Source organism: Puma concolor, chromosome A3 (assembly GCF_028749965.1).
Source record: "Puma concolor isolate L17-30 chromosome A3, mPumCon1.1.hap2, whole genome shotgun sequence".
NCBI classification, from domain to species: domain Eukaryota; kingdom Metazoa; phylum Chordata; class Mammalia; order Carnivora; family Felidae; genus Puma; species Puma concolor.
This window is the reverse complement of record NC_141669.1, coordinates 41,394,081-41,412,171: the sequence shown is the minus strand read 5'-3', so window position 1 is coordinate 41,412,171 and position 18,091 is coordinate 41,394,081. Positions and strand designations below refer to the sequence as shown.

Here is an 18,091-nt window from a genome sequence, read left to right as displayed (position 1 = left end):
CTCCCTCTCTCTCTGCTCCTCCCCCGTTCATGCTCTGTCTCTCTCTGTCCCAAAAATAAATAAACGTTGAAAAAAAAATTAAAAAAAAAAAAAGGGAGAGAGAAATTAAATCTACCGTTATAATTCTCCCATGCTTTCCTAGTTTCTGATAACCCAGTCTGAAATTTTAGATAAATCGTGATGTAATTAAAAAAAATTATTTTTACAGTTTGTATCTTCTTTTTAAGAGGAATTTATCGATACTATCATCTTTTTTACCATCTTAACAATAGTATATGAACTCGACTCATACACACTTCTCACTTTATACTGACATCTCTCTCCCTTTCTTGGTTTTTTTAGTTTTATCTATACTTCTTGGGGCACCTCGGTGATTCAGTTGGTTAAGCGTCTAACTTTGGCTCAGGTCACGATCTCACCATTCATGGGTTTGAGTCCCGCATCAGGCTCTGTCCTTGACAGCTCAGAGCCTGGAGCCTGCTTCGGATTCTGTGTCTCCCTTGCTGTCTGCCCCTCCCCTGTTCATGTTCTCTCCCTCTCTCTAAAATAAATGAACATTAAACAATTTTTTCTTTAGTTATACTTCTTTATATATCTTCAATAAATCTTTTAGGAAGGTTTAGATGGCTTATGCTCTGAGCAATAACATGACAGCTTTCCCTCTAACCATTGTCTTATAGAATGTCATCTTATAAAATATTCACCTAAGGCCAGCCTGAAATTATTTGTCCCTTTGGGAGTAATTTGTCTGCCTTTTAGATGCTCACAGTCTCTTCAGTTATGTCTAAAATATAGATTTCTATATTTCTATTTTATATGTATGCATGCACCCGTATTTTATTTTATATTTATGTATCTCCTAGAAAATCTTTAATGTTTTGCCTCTCCTCTCTGGTTTTCTTTCCTGACCCTCAGGGACTTCAAATCTATGGGTTCCGCTCAGGGGTTTCTTCCTACTGTTTCATCAGCTGTCACATCAGTTCTGTCCCCTCCTGTCTCTCCTTCTGCACTTCCATTTGTGTGGCCTCTGGGATCCCACTTGTTTCTCCTACATTTGTCCTCCTTATCTCTATTCTCTTGTCATTGTAATGTCATTATCTTTCTTCTCTGCATTCTGGATAAGCTCCTTGAGTTTGTCTTCTACTTCACCTATTGAATTTTCCACCTATTTCAAATTCCCATTTTCCTATTTGCAAGGCCCGTGTTCCGCTGAGGTTTTTTGTTGTTTATTTGTTTTAATATTTATTTATTTTTGAGAGAGAGAGAGAGCGAGCATGTGAGCAGGGGAGGGGCAGAGAGAGAGGGAGACAGAGAATCCGAAACAGGCTCCACACTGACAGCTGAGAGCCCGACACGGGGCTCAAACTCAGGAATCTCGAGATCATGACCTGAGCCAAAGTCAAACCCTTAACTGACTGAGCCACCCAGGTGCCCCTCCACTGAGGTTTTCAATTTGGTCATCAGATTTTCCATCTCCAATTTTTGCTAAATCAGCTTTTCCCCCGAGTGTTCACTCTAGTATCACCATAGCAGTGCTTTTCATATTCTTGTTGTCAACGTGAATCAGAAATTTTCTAAAATGTTGTCGATATCTTAGATTAAATTCATTTCAGGGCATTCCCATTGAGCTCCCCTTCTGAACCACACTGTCTTTTCCTAGACCCAGCAGTATTTCTGTATTTCTGCTTGCTCCTCCTTATAAATGAAGCCCTGGGCTTGTTAATACAATGGTTATAATATAAGCAGTGGCTTAGATCAGCCAAGGTTCTGACAAAATCCTTCACACTTTAGAGAAAGGAGAAGAGATTTTCTTTTACTCTACATTTGTATGACCAAGGCCAGCAGCCTGTGGGAAATGGGAGAGATGGACACAATGAAAGCTCAGCAGGTCTTTCCTCCCAGCCATGAACTTTATTTATTTATTTATTTATTTATTTATTTATTTATTTTGATGTTTATTTATTTTTGAGAGAGAGACAGAGTGTGAGCAGGGTAGGGGCAGAGAGAGAGGGAGACATAGAATCCGAAGCAGGCTCCAGACTCTGAGCTGTCAGCACAGAGCGCGACACGGGGCTCGAACTCACGGACTGTGAGATCATGACCTGAGCCGAAGTCGGACGCTTAACTAACTGAGCCACCCAGGTGCCCCCCACCTACCCCCAGACATGAAGTATAGCTACACCTGCTCTTTCCGATGGCCTTTTGCTCAGGGAGGATTCCCCACTGGCCACTAGTGGTCCATACTGGGTCAGGCCCTCTGACCCACATCTGTACACTTGAAATACGTCTTTCTCTGCTTTGTTGCCTGCAGGATTGCCCGCATGATTCGTCAGGAAAGAGGCAATGCGCTGCTCGTTGGAGTAGGAGGCACTGGAAAACAGTCTCTTACAAGACTTGCAGCTCACATATGTGGTTACAAATGTTTGCAAATTGAACTGAGCCGAGGATATAATTATGACAGTTTTCATGAAGACCTGAGGAAGTTGTACAAACTGGCTGGTGTGGATAACAAGAATATGGTCTTCCTCTTCACTGACACCCAGGTACATGTTTAAATAACTAAAGTACAAGTGTTATGATCACAAGTGTGCTTTGAATAGTTTGTATGATACGGTGCAAGGAATTGCTCCCTCAGATAACAGATGTCTTGGACCTTGTAAAAGACTTTTATAATACATTTTCATTTATTTTACCAACCGTTGTGTCACCCTTTAAATTCTAAGTAAATATGATCAAAAGTTAAGGGGGTAAGAGAAGTTTGAACTTTTCTTTGAGAAGGACATAGATAACAAAAAATAATAAATTGTTTCTATAGCAGTAAGTATAAGGAAATTATACCCTAACTGAAATCAATTAGGGAAATATGCTTTACCCAAGAAAAGGAAAATAACAATAACGATGGCTGTTTTAGTGTTAAAGTAACTTTAAAATTAAAATGGGATTTTATCTATGTCTATAAGAACAAATGTAACTGTTCTTGAATTTGTTCTAAACAAGAAAATTTTCTACATTGACTACACTTAGGCATTTTAACATGAGGGAAAATAAACCTCTATAGAAATTAGCCAAGCAATAAAAAAGTAATGGATCTGACGTATAAATATTTTAAATTATTTTAAATTAAGTACAATCATAAAATGGGAAAATATTTTTAACATCGGTGACATGCAGTGAATTTATACCTGAATATGTTAACATTTTTTACAAATGAGAAAGGACCCAGAGTCAAATGTATGCCCTGGTCCCTAGCTGCTCAACCTGGAGGCACAGCTGGGGACACCAATAGCCCTTGCAGCCACTGTGACCCCCCCTGCAGCGCTCACCAAGGCACACATACTGTGGATCCCAGCAGCCGCCTCAGCCGAAGAAACATAACACACTCGTAGGCCCAGCACCACTACCCATCCCCACACTTGGTGCCCTGCACCTCTAGACCTGGGGCTACAGCATGCTCCATTGTGCCCCCACCTACACATGAAAGTCTGCCCTTACTGAATTCAGTCCATAAAGTCTGGAAGAGGGAACTCCCTCAAACATGCATACACCTACATAAGGCAACAGATATCATGAAGAACCAAGGAAACACGACCCCACCAAAGAAATACTGTAAGCCCCCAGTAACTGGCCCCAAAGATATGGAGACCCAGGCATTGTCGCACAAAGAACTCTAAACAATTGCTCTAAAGATGTTCAGAGAGCTACAAGAGAACACATGTAAACAATTTAACTATAGCAGGAAAATAATACATGAACAAAATGATGGAGAATGACATCACCAAGATCACAATATAGGTCATTCCTGACATCACTCTCCCTCACATGAACAACCTACAATAGTTATTCATGGACAAGACACCACTGAGGGAGCCTTAGGACACAGGGGAGAGGCTGAACCACTCCCTGCACCACAGGGACCAAGACAGACCACATTAGAAGGGTAAGTGGAGCAGCCACAGACTGATCACATTGCCTCTCCCCCAAGCCAGCACACCACTACCCCAAGAGGTCTCCCCTGAGCCTACAGTTCCTCCAGTGGAAAGAGAGAGTCCAGGGGGAACATCCAGCTCCCCTTGCCTTGTGGGTCACTTCTTGTGTATTCCACTCCAGTCTCACATCACAGGGATCTCAGGGAAACCTGCAGGACTTGACTGCAGAAAATCAGATTGTGGTGGAGAAGGCAGCGTGGGCTTGCAACCCCCAACACCTGGCTCTTGGCAGTCTGAGTTCCTACCTGCAGTACCCAAACAGTAGTCCCAGCCAGCAGTTTTGTGCAGTATGACCAGGGAACTCAGCAGAATCCAGGGCTTCCTGATTCAAGGTCCTCAAACAAAGAGCCTTGCTGGCCCTGGAGCTCCCCCACCGCACCCAGGCAGAGGAGCTGAGTCCTAGCCCTACACACCACTGGGGTGTAACTCCCACCCCTGCCCAACTGGAAAGCTTGGCCTGAATGCCTGGGAAGTTGTATAGACCAGCAACGATCAAGTGAAAAGTAGAGCAAGCAGAGCTGATCATCCGCAGAGCAAAGCCAGTGGCCCCATACAGAAAGGGGACTTGGGGGCACAGGTTGGCCTGAGTCAAGACCACAAAGAAAGTGCCTTTCTGGCACTGGAGCCAGTTCTCTTGCTCCACCCTGGCGGAGAAACTGATTTGTACCTCCACCCATTGCTGAACACAGCTTTTAGCCCACCTGACCAGGGAACCTGCCTGGCCCATCCAACAGCCCTGCTCCCTGTCTACAAAGCAAAACCAGTGGTTTCATCTGGTCAGTGCACAGCCTTGCTTGAGTTAGGTTCCTAAACAATGAGCCATGCAAGCCTTGGGACCCACTCCGCTGCCCTACCAGGAGAGGAAGCTAATTCATAGCCTTACCTGCTGCTGAGTATAGTACACAGTCCCAACCATCTAGGAAGCCAGACCACAGAATCTAGGCAACCACACAGCCCATCCTACAGCCTTGCTTGGGCAGAGAACCAAGAACCATCCTATCCAACTATTCTCACCCAGCAACACCCCACCCCCAACCTCAGAGCTTCGGCAGTGGCCTTGCCCCCAAGTAGACCCTGACAGCAAGTCCCACCTGCTCAAGGATTACTAGCTGACATGTCCAGAAACCCAAACTAAGCAGAGTGGTGAAGAACTGCCTCTGTCACAACAAACCTGTAAAGTCTCGAAGAGGAGACCACTTACTCAAATGTGCAGATACCAAAGTAAGGAATCAAGGATCATGACACCAAAGAAAATGAATAGAGCCCCACTAACTGACTCTAAATACTAAATAAATGGAGATCTATGAACTGTCAAACAAAGAATTCAGAATAATCCTCTTAAAGAAATTTAGTGAACTATAAGAACACACAGATGACTAAACAAAAATGGGAAAAGCAATGCATGAACAGAACAAGGAGGTAAACAAAGAAAAAGAAACCATCAAAAAACCCAAACAAATCCTGAGCGAAAAAATTTAATGGAGAGCTTCAGAAGCAGATTTGATCATGCAGAAGAATCAATCACTTAAAAGGCAGGATGTTTGAAATTATCTAGTCAGAGAAGCAAAAAGAAAAAAGAATGAAAAAGGTTATAAGACCTTTAGGACATAATGAAAAGAAATAATTTCCCAATCATGGGAATTCCAGAAGAAAAGAAAGAAAAAGGAACAGAAAGTATATTTACAGCAATAATGGCTGAAAACTTTCCAAACCTGGGGAGAGAAATGGACATCCAGATTCAATAGGTTAAAGCCAAACAGGGCCACTCTGAGACCCATTATAAGTAAATATATATAAAGAACTCATACAAATCAATAGCAAAAAAAATCCAATTTAAGAAAATGGGCAGAGGATCTGAATAGACATTTTTCCAAAGAAGACATACACATGGCCAACAGGTACATGAAAAGATACTCCAGGGCGCCTGGGTGGCTCAGTCGGTTAAGCATCAATTTCAGCTCAGGTCATGATCTCACAGTTTGTGGGTTCAAGCCCCACATCAGGCTCTGTGCTGGCAGCTCAGAGCCTGCAGCCTGCTATGGATTCTGTGTCTCCCTCTCTCTCTGCCCCTTCTCTGCTTGTGTTCTACCTCTCTGTGTCTCAAAAAATGAATAAACATTTTAAAAAATTAAAAGAAAAGTAGAGATACTCCGCATCAGTAATCATCAGGGAAGTGTAAATCAAAACCACAATGAGATGTCACCTCACACAATTTATGCCAATAAATTAGATAACCCCAAAGAAATGGATAAAATCCTAGAAACATACAAAGATAGCTACCATGGCTATCATCAAAAAGACAAGAGAGAACAAGCATTGGCAAGGATGTGGAGAAACGGGAACCCTATGCACTATTGGTGGGAATGTAAATTGGTGCAGCCACTATGGAAAATAATATGGAGTTTCCTCAAACACTTAAAATATGGAGGTTCCAGAACTACCATATGATCCAGCCATCCCACTCCTGGATATATATCCAAAGGAAATGAAAACAGGATCTCATAGAGATATCTGAACTCCTATGTTTATTGCAACATTATTCACAATAGTCAAGATATGGAAACAACTTAAGTGTCCATCAATAGATGAATGGATAAAGAAGATATGGCATATATACACATACACATAATGGAGTATTACTCAGCCATGAGACAGAAGGAAATCCTGCTGCTTACAACGACATGGATAAACCTTGAGGGCATTATGTTAAATGCAATAGTGGACAGAGAAAGACAAATACTGTATGATATCACTTACATGAGGATCTAAAAAAAACCAAACTCATGGAAACAGAAAGCATAGTGGTTACCAGGGGCTGGGGGATGCAGAAAATGGTGAGAGGTTGGTCAAAGGGTACAAACTTCCAGTTATAAGATGAATTAAGTTCTAAGGATCTAATGTGCAGCATGGTGACTATAGTTAACAATAACGTATTATATGGGATGAGAACTGGGTGTTGTATGGAAACCAATTTGACAATAAACTTCATATATTGAAAAAATAAATAAATAAATAAATAAATAAATAAATAAATAAATAAATAAAATAATGTATTATGTACGTTAATGTTGCTAAGAGAGTAAATCTTAAATGTTTGCACCACAAAACAAAGAAATGGTAATTACATGATGTGATGGAAATGTTAACTAACGCTTCTATAGTGGTAATCATGTTGCAATATATAAATATAACAAATCAATACATTGTATGCCTTAAGTTTATACTATGTTATATGTCCATTAAATCTCGATAAAGCTGGAAAATAAATACAAATGCAGGTTTTTTTCAAATGAAAAGGAAAAGACAAGCCCATCAATAGAAGAAATATAAAAATGTAATAAAATGCAAATAGAAAGTTCCTTTAAAAAAAGAATTCAAGGGCTTTAAAGACCTGAAAAATGTTCAGTCTTCCCAGTAACCAAAGAAATTTAAGTAAAGATAAATGCCAGGGGTTGGCCTTGCACATTGCCAAAGGTTAAAAATCAAAATATTCATTGTTGACAAAGATGTCGGAAAACAGGCCTTGCATGGAACTCACCAGTGAATTAGCAAAATCTTCTAGAAGTTAGTAGCAATATGTAGATAAAGTCCTTAAATTACTCTTACTTATAATTACAGCTGCATACAAAGTTGTATGTGCAAGAATATCTATTGCAGTATTTTAAAATAATGGGGTATCTGGGTGGCCTAGTTGGTCTTTAAGCATCCAACTCTTGATTTCTGCTCAGGGCATGATCTCACGATTAGTGAAATTGAGTGAGTCATTGGACTCCACACTGACAGCATGGAGCCAACTTAAGGTTTTCTCTCCCTGTCTCTCTGTTCCTCCCTTACTTGTACATGTGTGCGTGCATGCTTTCTCTCTCTCTCAAAACAAATAAACTTTAAAAATAAAATAAAATAAAATAAAATAACAATTAATCTGAAATAGCCTTATTATTCACAAGTTATTTGTGGTATAATTATACAATAGGACACTGTAAAAAAATTAAAATTACTTTGTAGAAATATACACATTAATTAATGTGAAAAATGTTTATGATGTGATGTGTTGTTACATCATAACACATATACAAATCATCTACTATATAGGTTCTTTGTCTTAATATATATCTAAACAGATATGCCGTATATACAATTTGAAAATGTCTGGGTCATGGGATTGTGAGTTATTGTTTTTTATTTTCTTAGTTGTGTTCATCAGTAGTTTCTTATTACTCTGATATTAAAATATTTTTATATAAGCTTAATGTTGCTTTTAAAACTCCAAAAATAAGATCAGACTGTCTTGCTCCACTTTAAGCAAACAAAAGGCTATTACACTCTGTTAAAAGTCCCAATCAATCTCAAATGTTCTATGCTAATGGAGAGTAAACATAACCATAATAACTAAAATTAATGTGTGTATATATGCATGTATATGTATATATATATATAACTATTATAAATATGAGAAGTTGAGACAAGCAAGATGTTAAAAATAGAGTTTAATTTGCTATTTCTAGCAAATACAAAGTAGAAATAAGTATGTTTAAATAATATGAAGAATATAATTTCTAAGCTGGAATTGATGGCTATATACTATAATTATATTTTACAAAGAAAGTAAATGTTTTCTAGTACTACTGAAGGTTTACAAAAATTGGCCATATGTTAGGTTTAAACAGATTTTCAATAAATTCAAAAAAGCATAAACTATGCTGATAACATCCTTTGTCCATGCTCTAATCAAAGGAGAAATTAATGGTGTGGCTCAGCACTTTAAAACATTTATATAAAGAATTCCTGAGTCAAGAACATCAGAATTTAAATCTCTATTTTAGAGAACAAGGAAATGAACTTAATATAAATAGAAATCTGTGCGATGCAACCAAACAGTTCTTAGGATTAAATTTATAGATTTGAATAAAAAATTAGAAACTACATAAATTAGGGGCACCCGGGCAGCTCAGTCAGTTAAGCTTCTGACTCTTGATATCGGCTCAGGTCATGATCTCACAGTTTGTGAGATCGAGCCCTCCCCATGTCCAGGCTCTGGCCTGCAGCATGGGGCCTGCTTGGGATTCTCTCTCTCTCCCTCTCTCTTTCTGCCCTTCCCCCACTCGTGTGGCTCATGTGCATATGCACTCTTTCTCTCTCTCTCTCTCAAAATAAATTAATAAACATTAAATAGAAAAAGAAGCTACTTAAATTAGCTGACTTAAAATTTTAGGAAAATAAAGGTCACAAGGAAGAACAAAAATAAAAAAAGCAAATAATAAGATAAAAGCAGAAGTAAGTAAATCATGACAAAGAACTAGTGTTTGCTCTTGGGGAAAATTAACAAGACACAATTATTCCAACTTTAAGAAAAAACAAAAAGTTACAAATGAAGAAAATAAAGTAACAGATACTTTGTCATAGTTAAATAATAGGACCCAAACTTTTTTAAAACTAAAAAGTTAACGAAAACAAAAGGATAAATGATAGATTTTTGCATCAATTATTAGAGGCAAAGATTTATTTTGTAATATGAAAATTACTCATTCAAATTTAAAAGTAAACTCCAATATATAAATGATTACAGTTTGAACCGATCTTGTAAAGTTTATTTATCTATTTTATGAGCGAGACTGTGAGCTGTCAGTACAGAGCCCAACATGGGGCTTGATCTCACAAATTGTGAGATTATGACCTGAGCCAAAACTAAGAGCCAGACACAACCAACTGAGCCACCCAGACACCCCTAAACATATATTTTAATGGAAAATGGTAAATGTGGAATCACATTTGCCCTTGCTAATAATCAAAGAAATGGAAATTAAATTCTCCCAAAGCAAACATTTATACTCCCTAACCTTGTAAAAATAAATGTTAAAGGTTCATGAAATCATATTTGAGTTGAATGGGAAATTTAAAATCTTTCAAAATCCGGAAACTATTCATGCATTTTAATGGCTAGTCTCCCTCCTGGGAGTTTATCCCCGGGAAATAACACAACTGGGGAGGAAAATTATAGTACTACATATGTTCTTAAAATGTAAACAAAACTGTGGACCATTTAAGTCTATGGGAAAATGTGGCACATCAGCTCTATAGTATGTTATGCTATACAATAAGTACTGTACAGAACCATGGATACATATTTATGAGAAAAGTTAGCTGAAAGAGGGCAGAATATAAAATGTTTACACATATTACTTGAACCATGTAAAAGACGAAAGCCTTTTAAGAAACAAAGCAGAAAGGAAAAAGGAAAAATCAATTACTTCTATATTAAAATATTAAGATTCTAATTTTTAATATTATTTTCTCTTAAAGATAAAATTAACTCAATGTGGATTTTGATTAAATATTTGCTTTACAATTTACAAGTAATAAATAAAAAATCTAAACTGGTTGAGTGAATTACAATGATCACTCTGCTTTCTTCCACAGATTGTAGTAGAAGAATTTCTAGAAGATATAAATAACATCCTGAACTCTGGTGAAGTGCCCAATTTATTTGAAAAGGATGAACTGGAACAGGTTTTAGCAGCCACCAGACCACGAGCGAAAGAAGTAGGAATTTCTGAGGGGAATAGAGATGAGGTAGGATACAATGGTGATAGGCTTTACTAAAACACAAAGTTGTGTTAGCCTTTTTTTCTTTTTCTTTTAATGATCTACATCTCCCTTTGAGGAGTCCATGGATGGATTTTTGCCCCCAATATAATTGTCTTCCTTTGTAATTCTACGTATTTTACTTCCTACTTTCGAAGCATTGCTACACCAGACTTCCAGAGAGGTCAGTGGGAAGCAGAAAACAGAATCCCTACTGCCCCATGGATGTCAGAGCCTTGTCCAAACAGGACAGTTTGCCTTATCCTTCTTTAAACACAGATGTATTTCACACGTCCTCAGTGCCCTGCCTGAGGAATCCAGTATTTTGGATCCCCTTGCCTATTCGCAAGGTTATAGCACCTAAAACAGAAGTGGATTCCCCCACCTCTCCCCAGCCAGCCCCATCTCGGAAACAACCCAGCTCCTGTCCTCTCCCATTTCTCCACCACGGTGCTAGATTCTGTGTACTGCCATCGGTCTACCCTAGTGTTTCCCCTTGCTTCTACACCTTTAATTTTTTTGACCATTCTTTCTTATGTGTTTTCTTCTGTGTCCTTTCGTGAGATCTCTTCTGCTAGGTCAGGGCTTCTAAGTACAGACAGCAGGGTCTACTTCAGCTGACGTAAGCAGAAAGGGCTTTATCTGAGGAACACAGAATCACTGAGAGAGCCCAAGAAAGGGACTCTAGGCTAAATTCCTCAGAACGAACATGAGATGCAATTGGTAGAAATCAGCGGTCAGGGCAGCTGCTGAAGCAGGAAGCCACTGAACCGATCAGCATGTTGCTGCTTCGGCTGCTAGCTCCAAAGCCACGTGACCCCAGCCAGGTCAGAAAGCAGTGGAAATAAGGAGCCACATCAGAGATAGTTCTCCGGGTCCACGCCCCTTCTGCTAGACTCTGCACCTGCACACATAGTGGCTACCTTGCCCCCCCCCTTTCTTCCCGTGCCTTCTACCCCAAAGCAAAAACCTGTATGAATACCTCTCTCCACTTTATTCTAGGAGCCTCCTTAAATACACTGATGAGAAGGACCTACATCACATCCAGAACCCTAGTTGCAATGGAGTCCACAAAATGTCATTTTTAATCTTTCCAGAGGGGTCGGAATGGACATCGAACAAAAGAGTTCACATATCTACTACACTAACGCCAGTTTTATCTGATATTGGTAGACCCAGAGGCAGTAGCCAACACTTGTTGTCATTGTTACTTCACCCTTATTTTAAATTGAAAAATATCTTTGTTCAGGTGTTTCAGCACTTTATCAGCAGAGTCCGTCAGAAGCTGCACATCGTTCTCTGTATGAGCCCTGTGGGGGAGGCCTTCCGGTCCCGGTGCCGAATGTTCCCATCCCTTGTGAACTGCTGCACTATTGATTGGTTTGTCCAGGTTGGTGACATCCCAGGATACCTCTTTGGGAAGATGGATTCACTTGGTTTTAAAGGGGTAACACATTGCCCAAGAATAACTCAGGTGTACCTGCATTGGCTTTAAAGCCCACTAGGAATTTACTCATATACAAGGGATAACTATGATAGTCATTGAACAAAGGCAAACAGAATTTATAAAGGAAGAGGAGACTATTGAATTTAGCAATGTAGAAATTATTGGTCATCTTGACAAGAGCGGTTTCAGTGGAGTGATGAGGAGAAGGTTCAAGAGAGAAGAGAGGAGAGGAATCAGGCAGTGAACGTAGGCAACTCTTTCAAGGAGTTTTTCCCCGAAAGAACACCAAGAGATGGCTAGTAGCTACAGGGGTACATGAGGTGAAAAGTGTTTCTAAGTGGGAAACACAAATAACACATATGTGTGCTGCTAGAAAAGATCCAGAAAAGAAATCTATTGATGGAGCCAATGCCAACGCGTAGGCAAGAAGAGATGGGATTGAGTCATCAGTGCAGGGACTGGTCTCCGCAGGGAGTGTGCACAGTGTAGCCCAGAGAAACAGGAAGGAGGGCAGAGTATATGAGCACAGAGACAGGGAGATGGATAGATGTGGGGGTGAGAGCATGCTTAAGTTCTGTTTTCTTTGCTTCTGTTTCCTTTGGTGATGTGGGAAGCAAGGTCATCAGCTGGGAATGAAGTGGAAAGAGGAAGTGTTAGCAGTCTGTAGAAGCACTTATGGGCTGCACCAAGAACCCACTCAAGCCAGCTGTCACGAATTTAAAGTGAGGCCAATCGGCATGGTTGTGTGTTTCTCTCTAGCCATACTCCACTACACAGTCACAGACGTGGGGTAACAGAGAGTTGTATTTGACCAAGTTTCAGGTGAGCACAAAGAAACAAGAAAGAAGCAAAGAAGTTGAGGCGAAGAGGAGGGTGATTATAATGATGGACCCGAAGTCCTGCATAATGTAATGGACCTGCGTAATAAACAGAGTAAGGACATGAGGTCCTTGTATTGTATGTGATTGTATTCATGGAATTATTCCGAATACACCCAATCATTTATTCATTCAATTAACAAATACTGGTTGAACAACTTCCAAGTGCCAGGCAGTGTGCAGATAGCAAATGCAGACCCAGACCCCTCTCTAGTGAACCCAGCCATTCAGTTCATTAAATATTATAGACATGAGGAGGAGTTAGTTAGGTAAAATGAGGGACAAAGCAAGGAAGAGTTCCAAAGAAATACATTTTCTTACTTGTTAAAATGTACACTGTAGAAATGAGCAACCGATTTTCCAAATTATATCTTTATTTACAGTGGCCTAGAGAAGCACTTCTTTCTGTATCAAAGACATTTTTCTCCAGCGTTGATGCTGGAAAAGAAGAAATGAAAGAAAAGCTTTCCCTCATGTGTGTGAACATTCACTTGAGCGTCTCCAATATGGCAGAACGCTATTACATGGAGCTCCGGAGACGGTACTACACAACGCCCACCTCCTACCTGGAACTCATCAATCTTTTCCTGAGTATGCTGAGTGAAAAAAAGAAGCAGTTGGTTTCAGTAAGTTTAATATTATCAAAAAAAAATTTTTTTTTTTGCTTGAAGTCAAAACTTGCCAGAATGAGTGGAAGATCTACACACCATCTTACCTGCTGGAACCTTCTCTATCCTGACATGTGCCCTTAACAACCCACAGCAGACAAAAAAAGTGTCTCATGCTGTCAGCCCAAAGACCTTCCCCTTCCTTGATATTTATATTTTTTGTACTGTCATTTATATGAGTGTGCCTCAGTAGTAGTGAGCATCAAAGGTAAGCAGTGAATTAGACATCTCTGTAGTATTTAATAAGAACCTTTTGTTAAGCAGTAGAGATGGAGTTTGCTGATCTATCATGTGTCAGTATTTCCCATTAAGAGCAAGGACTTCAGGGGCACCTGGGTGGCTCAGTCGGTTAAGTAACTGACTCTTGGTTTCAGTTCAAGTCATGATCTCACAGTTCGTGGGTTCAAGCCCCACATCAGGTTCCATGCTGACAGTGTGGAGCCTGCTTGGGATTATTTCTCTCTCTCTCTGCCCCTCCCCTGGTCATGCTTGCTGTCTTCTATAGATAGATAGATAGATAGATAGATAGATAGATAGATAGATAGACAGACAGACTGACTTTAAAAAAAAAAAGAGCAAGGACTTCAGTGTCAGCCAGACTATATACAACTTATGTTCTGCCTCTTTCTTCCTACACAACCTTGAGCACATTTTGTAACTTCACTAGGTCTTAGTAGAAAATAAGGATAGAGGGGCGCCTGAGTGACTCAGTCAGTTGAGCATCAGGTCATGATCTCACAGTTCATGAGTTCAAGCCCCACATTGGACTCTGCTGACAGCTCAGAGCCTGGAGCCTGTTTCGGATTCTGTGTCTCCCTCTCTCTCTCTGCCCTGCCCCTGTTCATGCTCTCTCTCTCTCAAGAATAAATAAACATTAAAAAACACTTAAAAAAAGAAAATAAGAAAATAAGGGTAGAACTACCCTATGACCCAGCAATTATACTACTAGATTTACCCAAAGGATACAAAAATGCTGATGCAAAGGGGCACATGCAACCCAATGTTTATAGCAGCACTATCAGCAATAGCCAAAGTGTGGAAAGAGCCCAAATATCCATCAACTGACGAATAAAGATGTGGTATATGTATACAATGGAATATTAATCGGTGATCAAGAAGAATGAAATCTTGCCATTTGCAACAACATGGATAGAACTAGAGTGTATTATGCTAAGTGAAATAAGTCAGTCAGAGAAAGATAAATATCATCTCATTTCACTCATATGTGGAATTTAAGAAAGAAAACAGATGAACACAGGGGAAGGGAAGGAAATAAGATAAAAACAGAGAGGGAAGCAAACCATAAGAGACTCTTAAATACAGAGAACAAACTGAGGGTTGCTAGAGGGGTGTTGGGTGGGGAGAGGAGCTAAATGGGTGATGGGCATTAAAGAGGGCACTTGTTGAGATGAGCACTCGGTGTCATATGTAAGTGATGAATCACTAAATTTTACTCCTGAAGTCATTATTACACTATATGTTAACTAACTTGGATTTAAATGAAGTAAAATAAAATAAAATAAAATAAGAAATATCTCTATCCACCCCTTGGATTGTTGTGGAATTTAAGTAAAATACTGTTTGCTAAGTACTTGGAATATGATCTGACACACATGAGGTGCTCAGGAAATAGTGGCTGCCATCATCATCACCACTTTCAGACTATTAACCTGAAATTTTCAACACTTCAAACAAAATAAAAATAGAAGTATATACCATTAAGATATTTTTAATATTTTTCAGAGGGTTTTTACCTGGTAAATAAATGCATGCTTTGTATAATAACTTGATAAATATTTTGAAACCTGTCAGTTTGAACCAGACTTTCTGACTCACCTTCAAAAACTAGTTATTCCCCATGGGGCGCCTGGGTGGCGCAGTCGGTTAAGCGTCCGACTTCAGCCAGGTCACGATCTCGCGGTCCGTGAGTTCGAGCCCCACGTCAGGCTCTGGGCTGATGGCTCAGAGCCTGGAGCCTGTTTCCGATTCTGTGTCTCCCTCTCTCTCTGCCCCTCCCCCGTTCATGCTCTGTATCTCTCTATCCCAAAAATAAAATAAACATTGGAAAAAAAAAAAAAAAAAAACTAGTTATTCCCAGTGTTTCCTCTACCAGGTACCACCCATTGATCCTAGTCAAAAGTTCCTTACCACTGGGAAGTAGGGTTCAGATCCAGCAACCAGAGCTAAGTCCCCAGAACACTGTCTCCCAGAACACTGACAAGTTCTCAGCTGTGTCCACCCATCTTGAGGAAACAGGTTCCTAGATATGTGGCCTCCAGGAATTCCTATCTGAACTTGTCCCTCGTTCATTCAGCATGCTGCCACGCTGCCCAGCTGAGGGGATAAAAATAATACAGTAGGGGCCCTCAGCCAGCCCACAGTCCAGTGACATGCCAACTGCTGTGCCTAGGGGGCATGGATCCAGACTCACCATGGTGACTGTCACACTCATTTCCTAGAGTTCTGTTACCTGAAGATTTCTGTATGTTCACAATTTTAAGCATTACAAACTGATTTACCAATTCTGTAGATGTAAAATTCTAGTACATGAGTAAGGGATGCCAGGAAACTTACAGTTTGTAGTTACAGTTAATAACAGATATTTTTATTGTCATCTAGGCACGTGACCGGGTGAAGAATGGTCTCACCAAGCTATTAGAAACCAATGTACTAGTAGATAAAATGAAATTAGAGCTTTCAGCTTTAGAGCCTATCCTTTTTCAAAAATCACAAGATGTTGAAGCCCTGATGGAAAAATTGGCAGTGGATCAAGAAAATGCCGATCAGGTATGCTACGTTAACCGACATTGTGGGCGAGAAGGCTTTGACCACCAACTTGTCACTTATATATCATGCATGAGATTGGATTTTTGTTTATTTTATATGTAATGAAAATAATTAAGTGATAGATTTAGCAATGCTTTTAAGTTGTAAAAAATCTACCCTCCATAAATACATTCTCCCTGAGAATGAGAGAACCCAATGAGTGGACAGAGGATGGTGAGAAAAGTACCCCCCCCACAAATAAAAAGGAACAGATTCATCTCCAAAGAAGGAACCATTTGTTCCAATAACTTCAGCTCAGTTATCCTATCAACATATAAGATGGACAAAGGAGGGCATAAAATGCAACATAGCAAATTCTCTTTCATTATTGGTATAATCCAAAGGGGCAAATATGACTCATTATCATTGGCTTTGTTTTTAAACATTGAAATTCAAATATTGAGGGACGCCTGGGTGGCTCAGTCAGTTAGGCATCCAACTTAGGCTCAAGGAATGATCTTGCAGTTTGTGAGTTTGAGCCTGCGTTGGGCTCTCTGCTGACAGCTCAGAGCCTGGAACCTGCTTCGGATTCTGTTCTCTCTCTCTCTCTCTCTCTCTCTCTCTCTCTCTCTCAAGAATAAATAATAACATTTTTTTAAAAATTAAGAAAAAAACAAATATTGAACCCACCTAAGTAGATGTGTTTCGATGGCTAGGTCCGTAGCATTGTGCAAGAAGATGAAGCGACGGCAAAAGTGAAAGCTGAAGAGACCCAAGCAATAGCTGATGATGCTCAAAGAGACCTTGAAGAAGCTCTGCCTGCACTTGATGCTGCTAATAAAGCACTGGATTCCTTAGATAAAGCAGATATATCTGAGATCAGAGTTTTTACAAAGCCCCCAGATATGGTCATGACTGTTATGGAAGCAATTTCTATTCTCTTGAATGCCAAGTGAGTAATTCAGAGTCACATGTTCCCAGAATGTATGGTGGAATTTCCTTGGTGTTTTTCTACATTGTCATTAATATGTTCTCATTCTCTTTTCCACCTTCTCATGGATGTGGTCAGTCATTCAACAAATGAATTCAACAAGCATTTTTTGGAACATCTGTTTTGTGCTAGATGATGGAAGATCTGAAGCTCTTCTCTCTGAGGCACATATAGTATAGTGGGGAGACAAACATGAAAAATAATAATTTCAAGACGTGTGAGATTTGCATAGTAGTAGGAGTTCAGAAAAAAAGAGTGCTCATGGAGAGGTGTGAGCAGGTTTTTGGGAGAAGATGCTCAGGAGGAGAGTGAGACCATGGGGAGAGCTCAGGGACATTTGATGCTCATGGAATGGACTGAGACAGTGATTGCATCATGCAAAGTCTTGTATTTCAACCTGAAGATAGGTAGTTTTCAAACCTTCTTTACTAATACACATTTTTTCCAATAAAAATTGTAAGAAATATTTCTATGTAAAACCAACCAAGCAAGGGTAGAGGACCCAGAGGACCCCCGCCCAGCTTCCCTGCTCACTCTCTGGCCAGCACCTCAGTAGGGCCTGGGAGTTCTTCAAAGCATGGATGAACAGCTCCAACCAGAGGGGACTGAGAATCATTGAATATTTTCGACATGATTGGATTTTCTTGTGAGAAAGACCAACTTGGCAAAAGCTCACAAGGGGCAAGTTTGGCTGAGAGACATAAAACCATTTAGAAGGTGATTGTAGTGTTCTGGCAAGAGATTTTAAGGGTCTAAACTAAGGCAAATGAGGG

The 18,091-nt window shown here is 39.8% G+C and overlaps 1 protein-coding gene across 1 annotated transcript in view; it reads left to right on the top strand.

Annotated features, from left to right (window-relative positions):
- Positions 1-18,091, top strand: part of DNAH6 (dynein axonemal heavy chain 6) — a 222,804-nt gene that overhangs the window by 132,523 nt on the left and 72,190 nt on the right. Inside the window, exons 46-51 of the mRNA XM_086700734.1 lie at positions 2,312-2,543; positions 10,404-10,556; positions 11,818-11,958; positions 13,277-13,519; positions 16,181-16,348; positions 17,044-17,279. Coding sequence (XP_086556860.1) covers positions 2,312-2,543; positions 10,404-10,556; positions 11,818-11,958; positions 13,277-13,519; positions 16,181-16,348; positions 17,044-17,279 — 1,173 coding nt within the window. The remainder of the gene's footprint in view (positions 1-2,311; positions 2,544-10,403; positions 10,557-11,817; positions 11,959-13,276; positions 13,520-16,180; positions 16,349-17,043; positions 17,280-18,091) is intronic.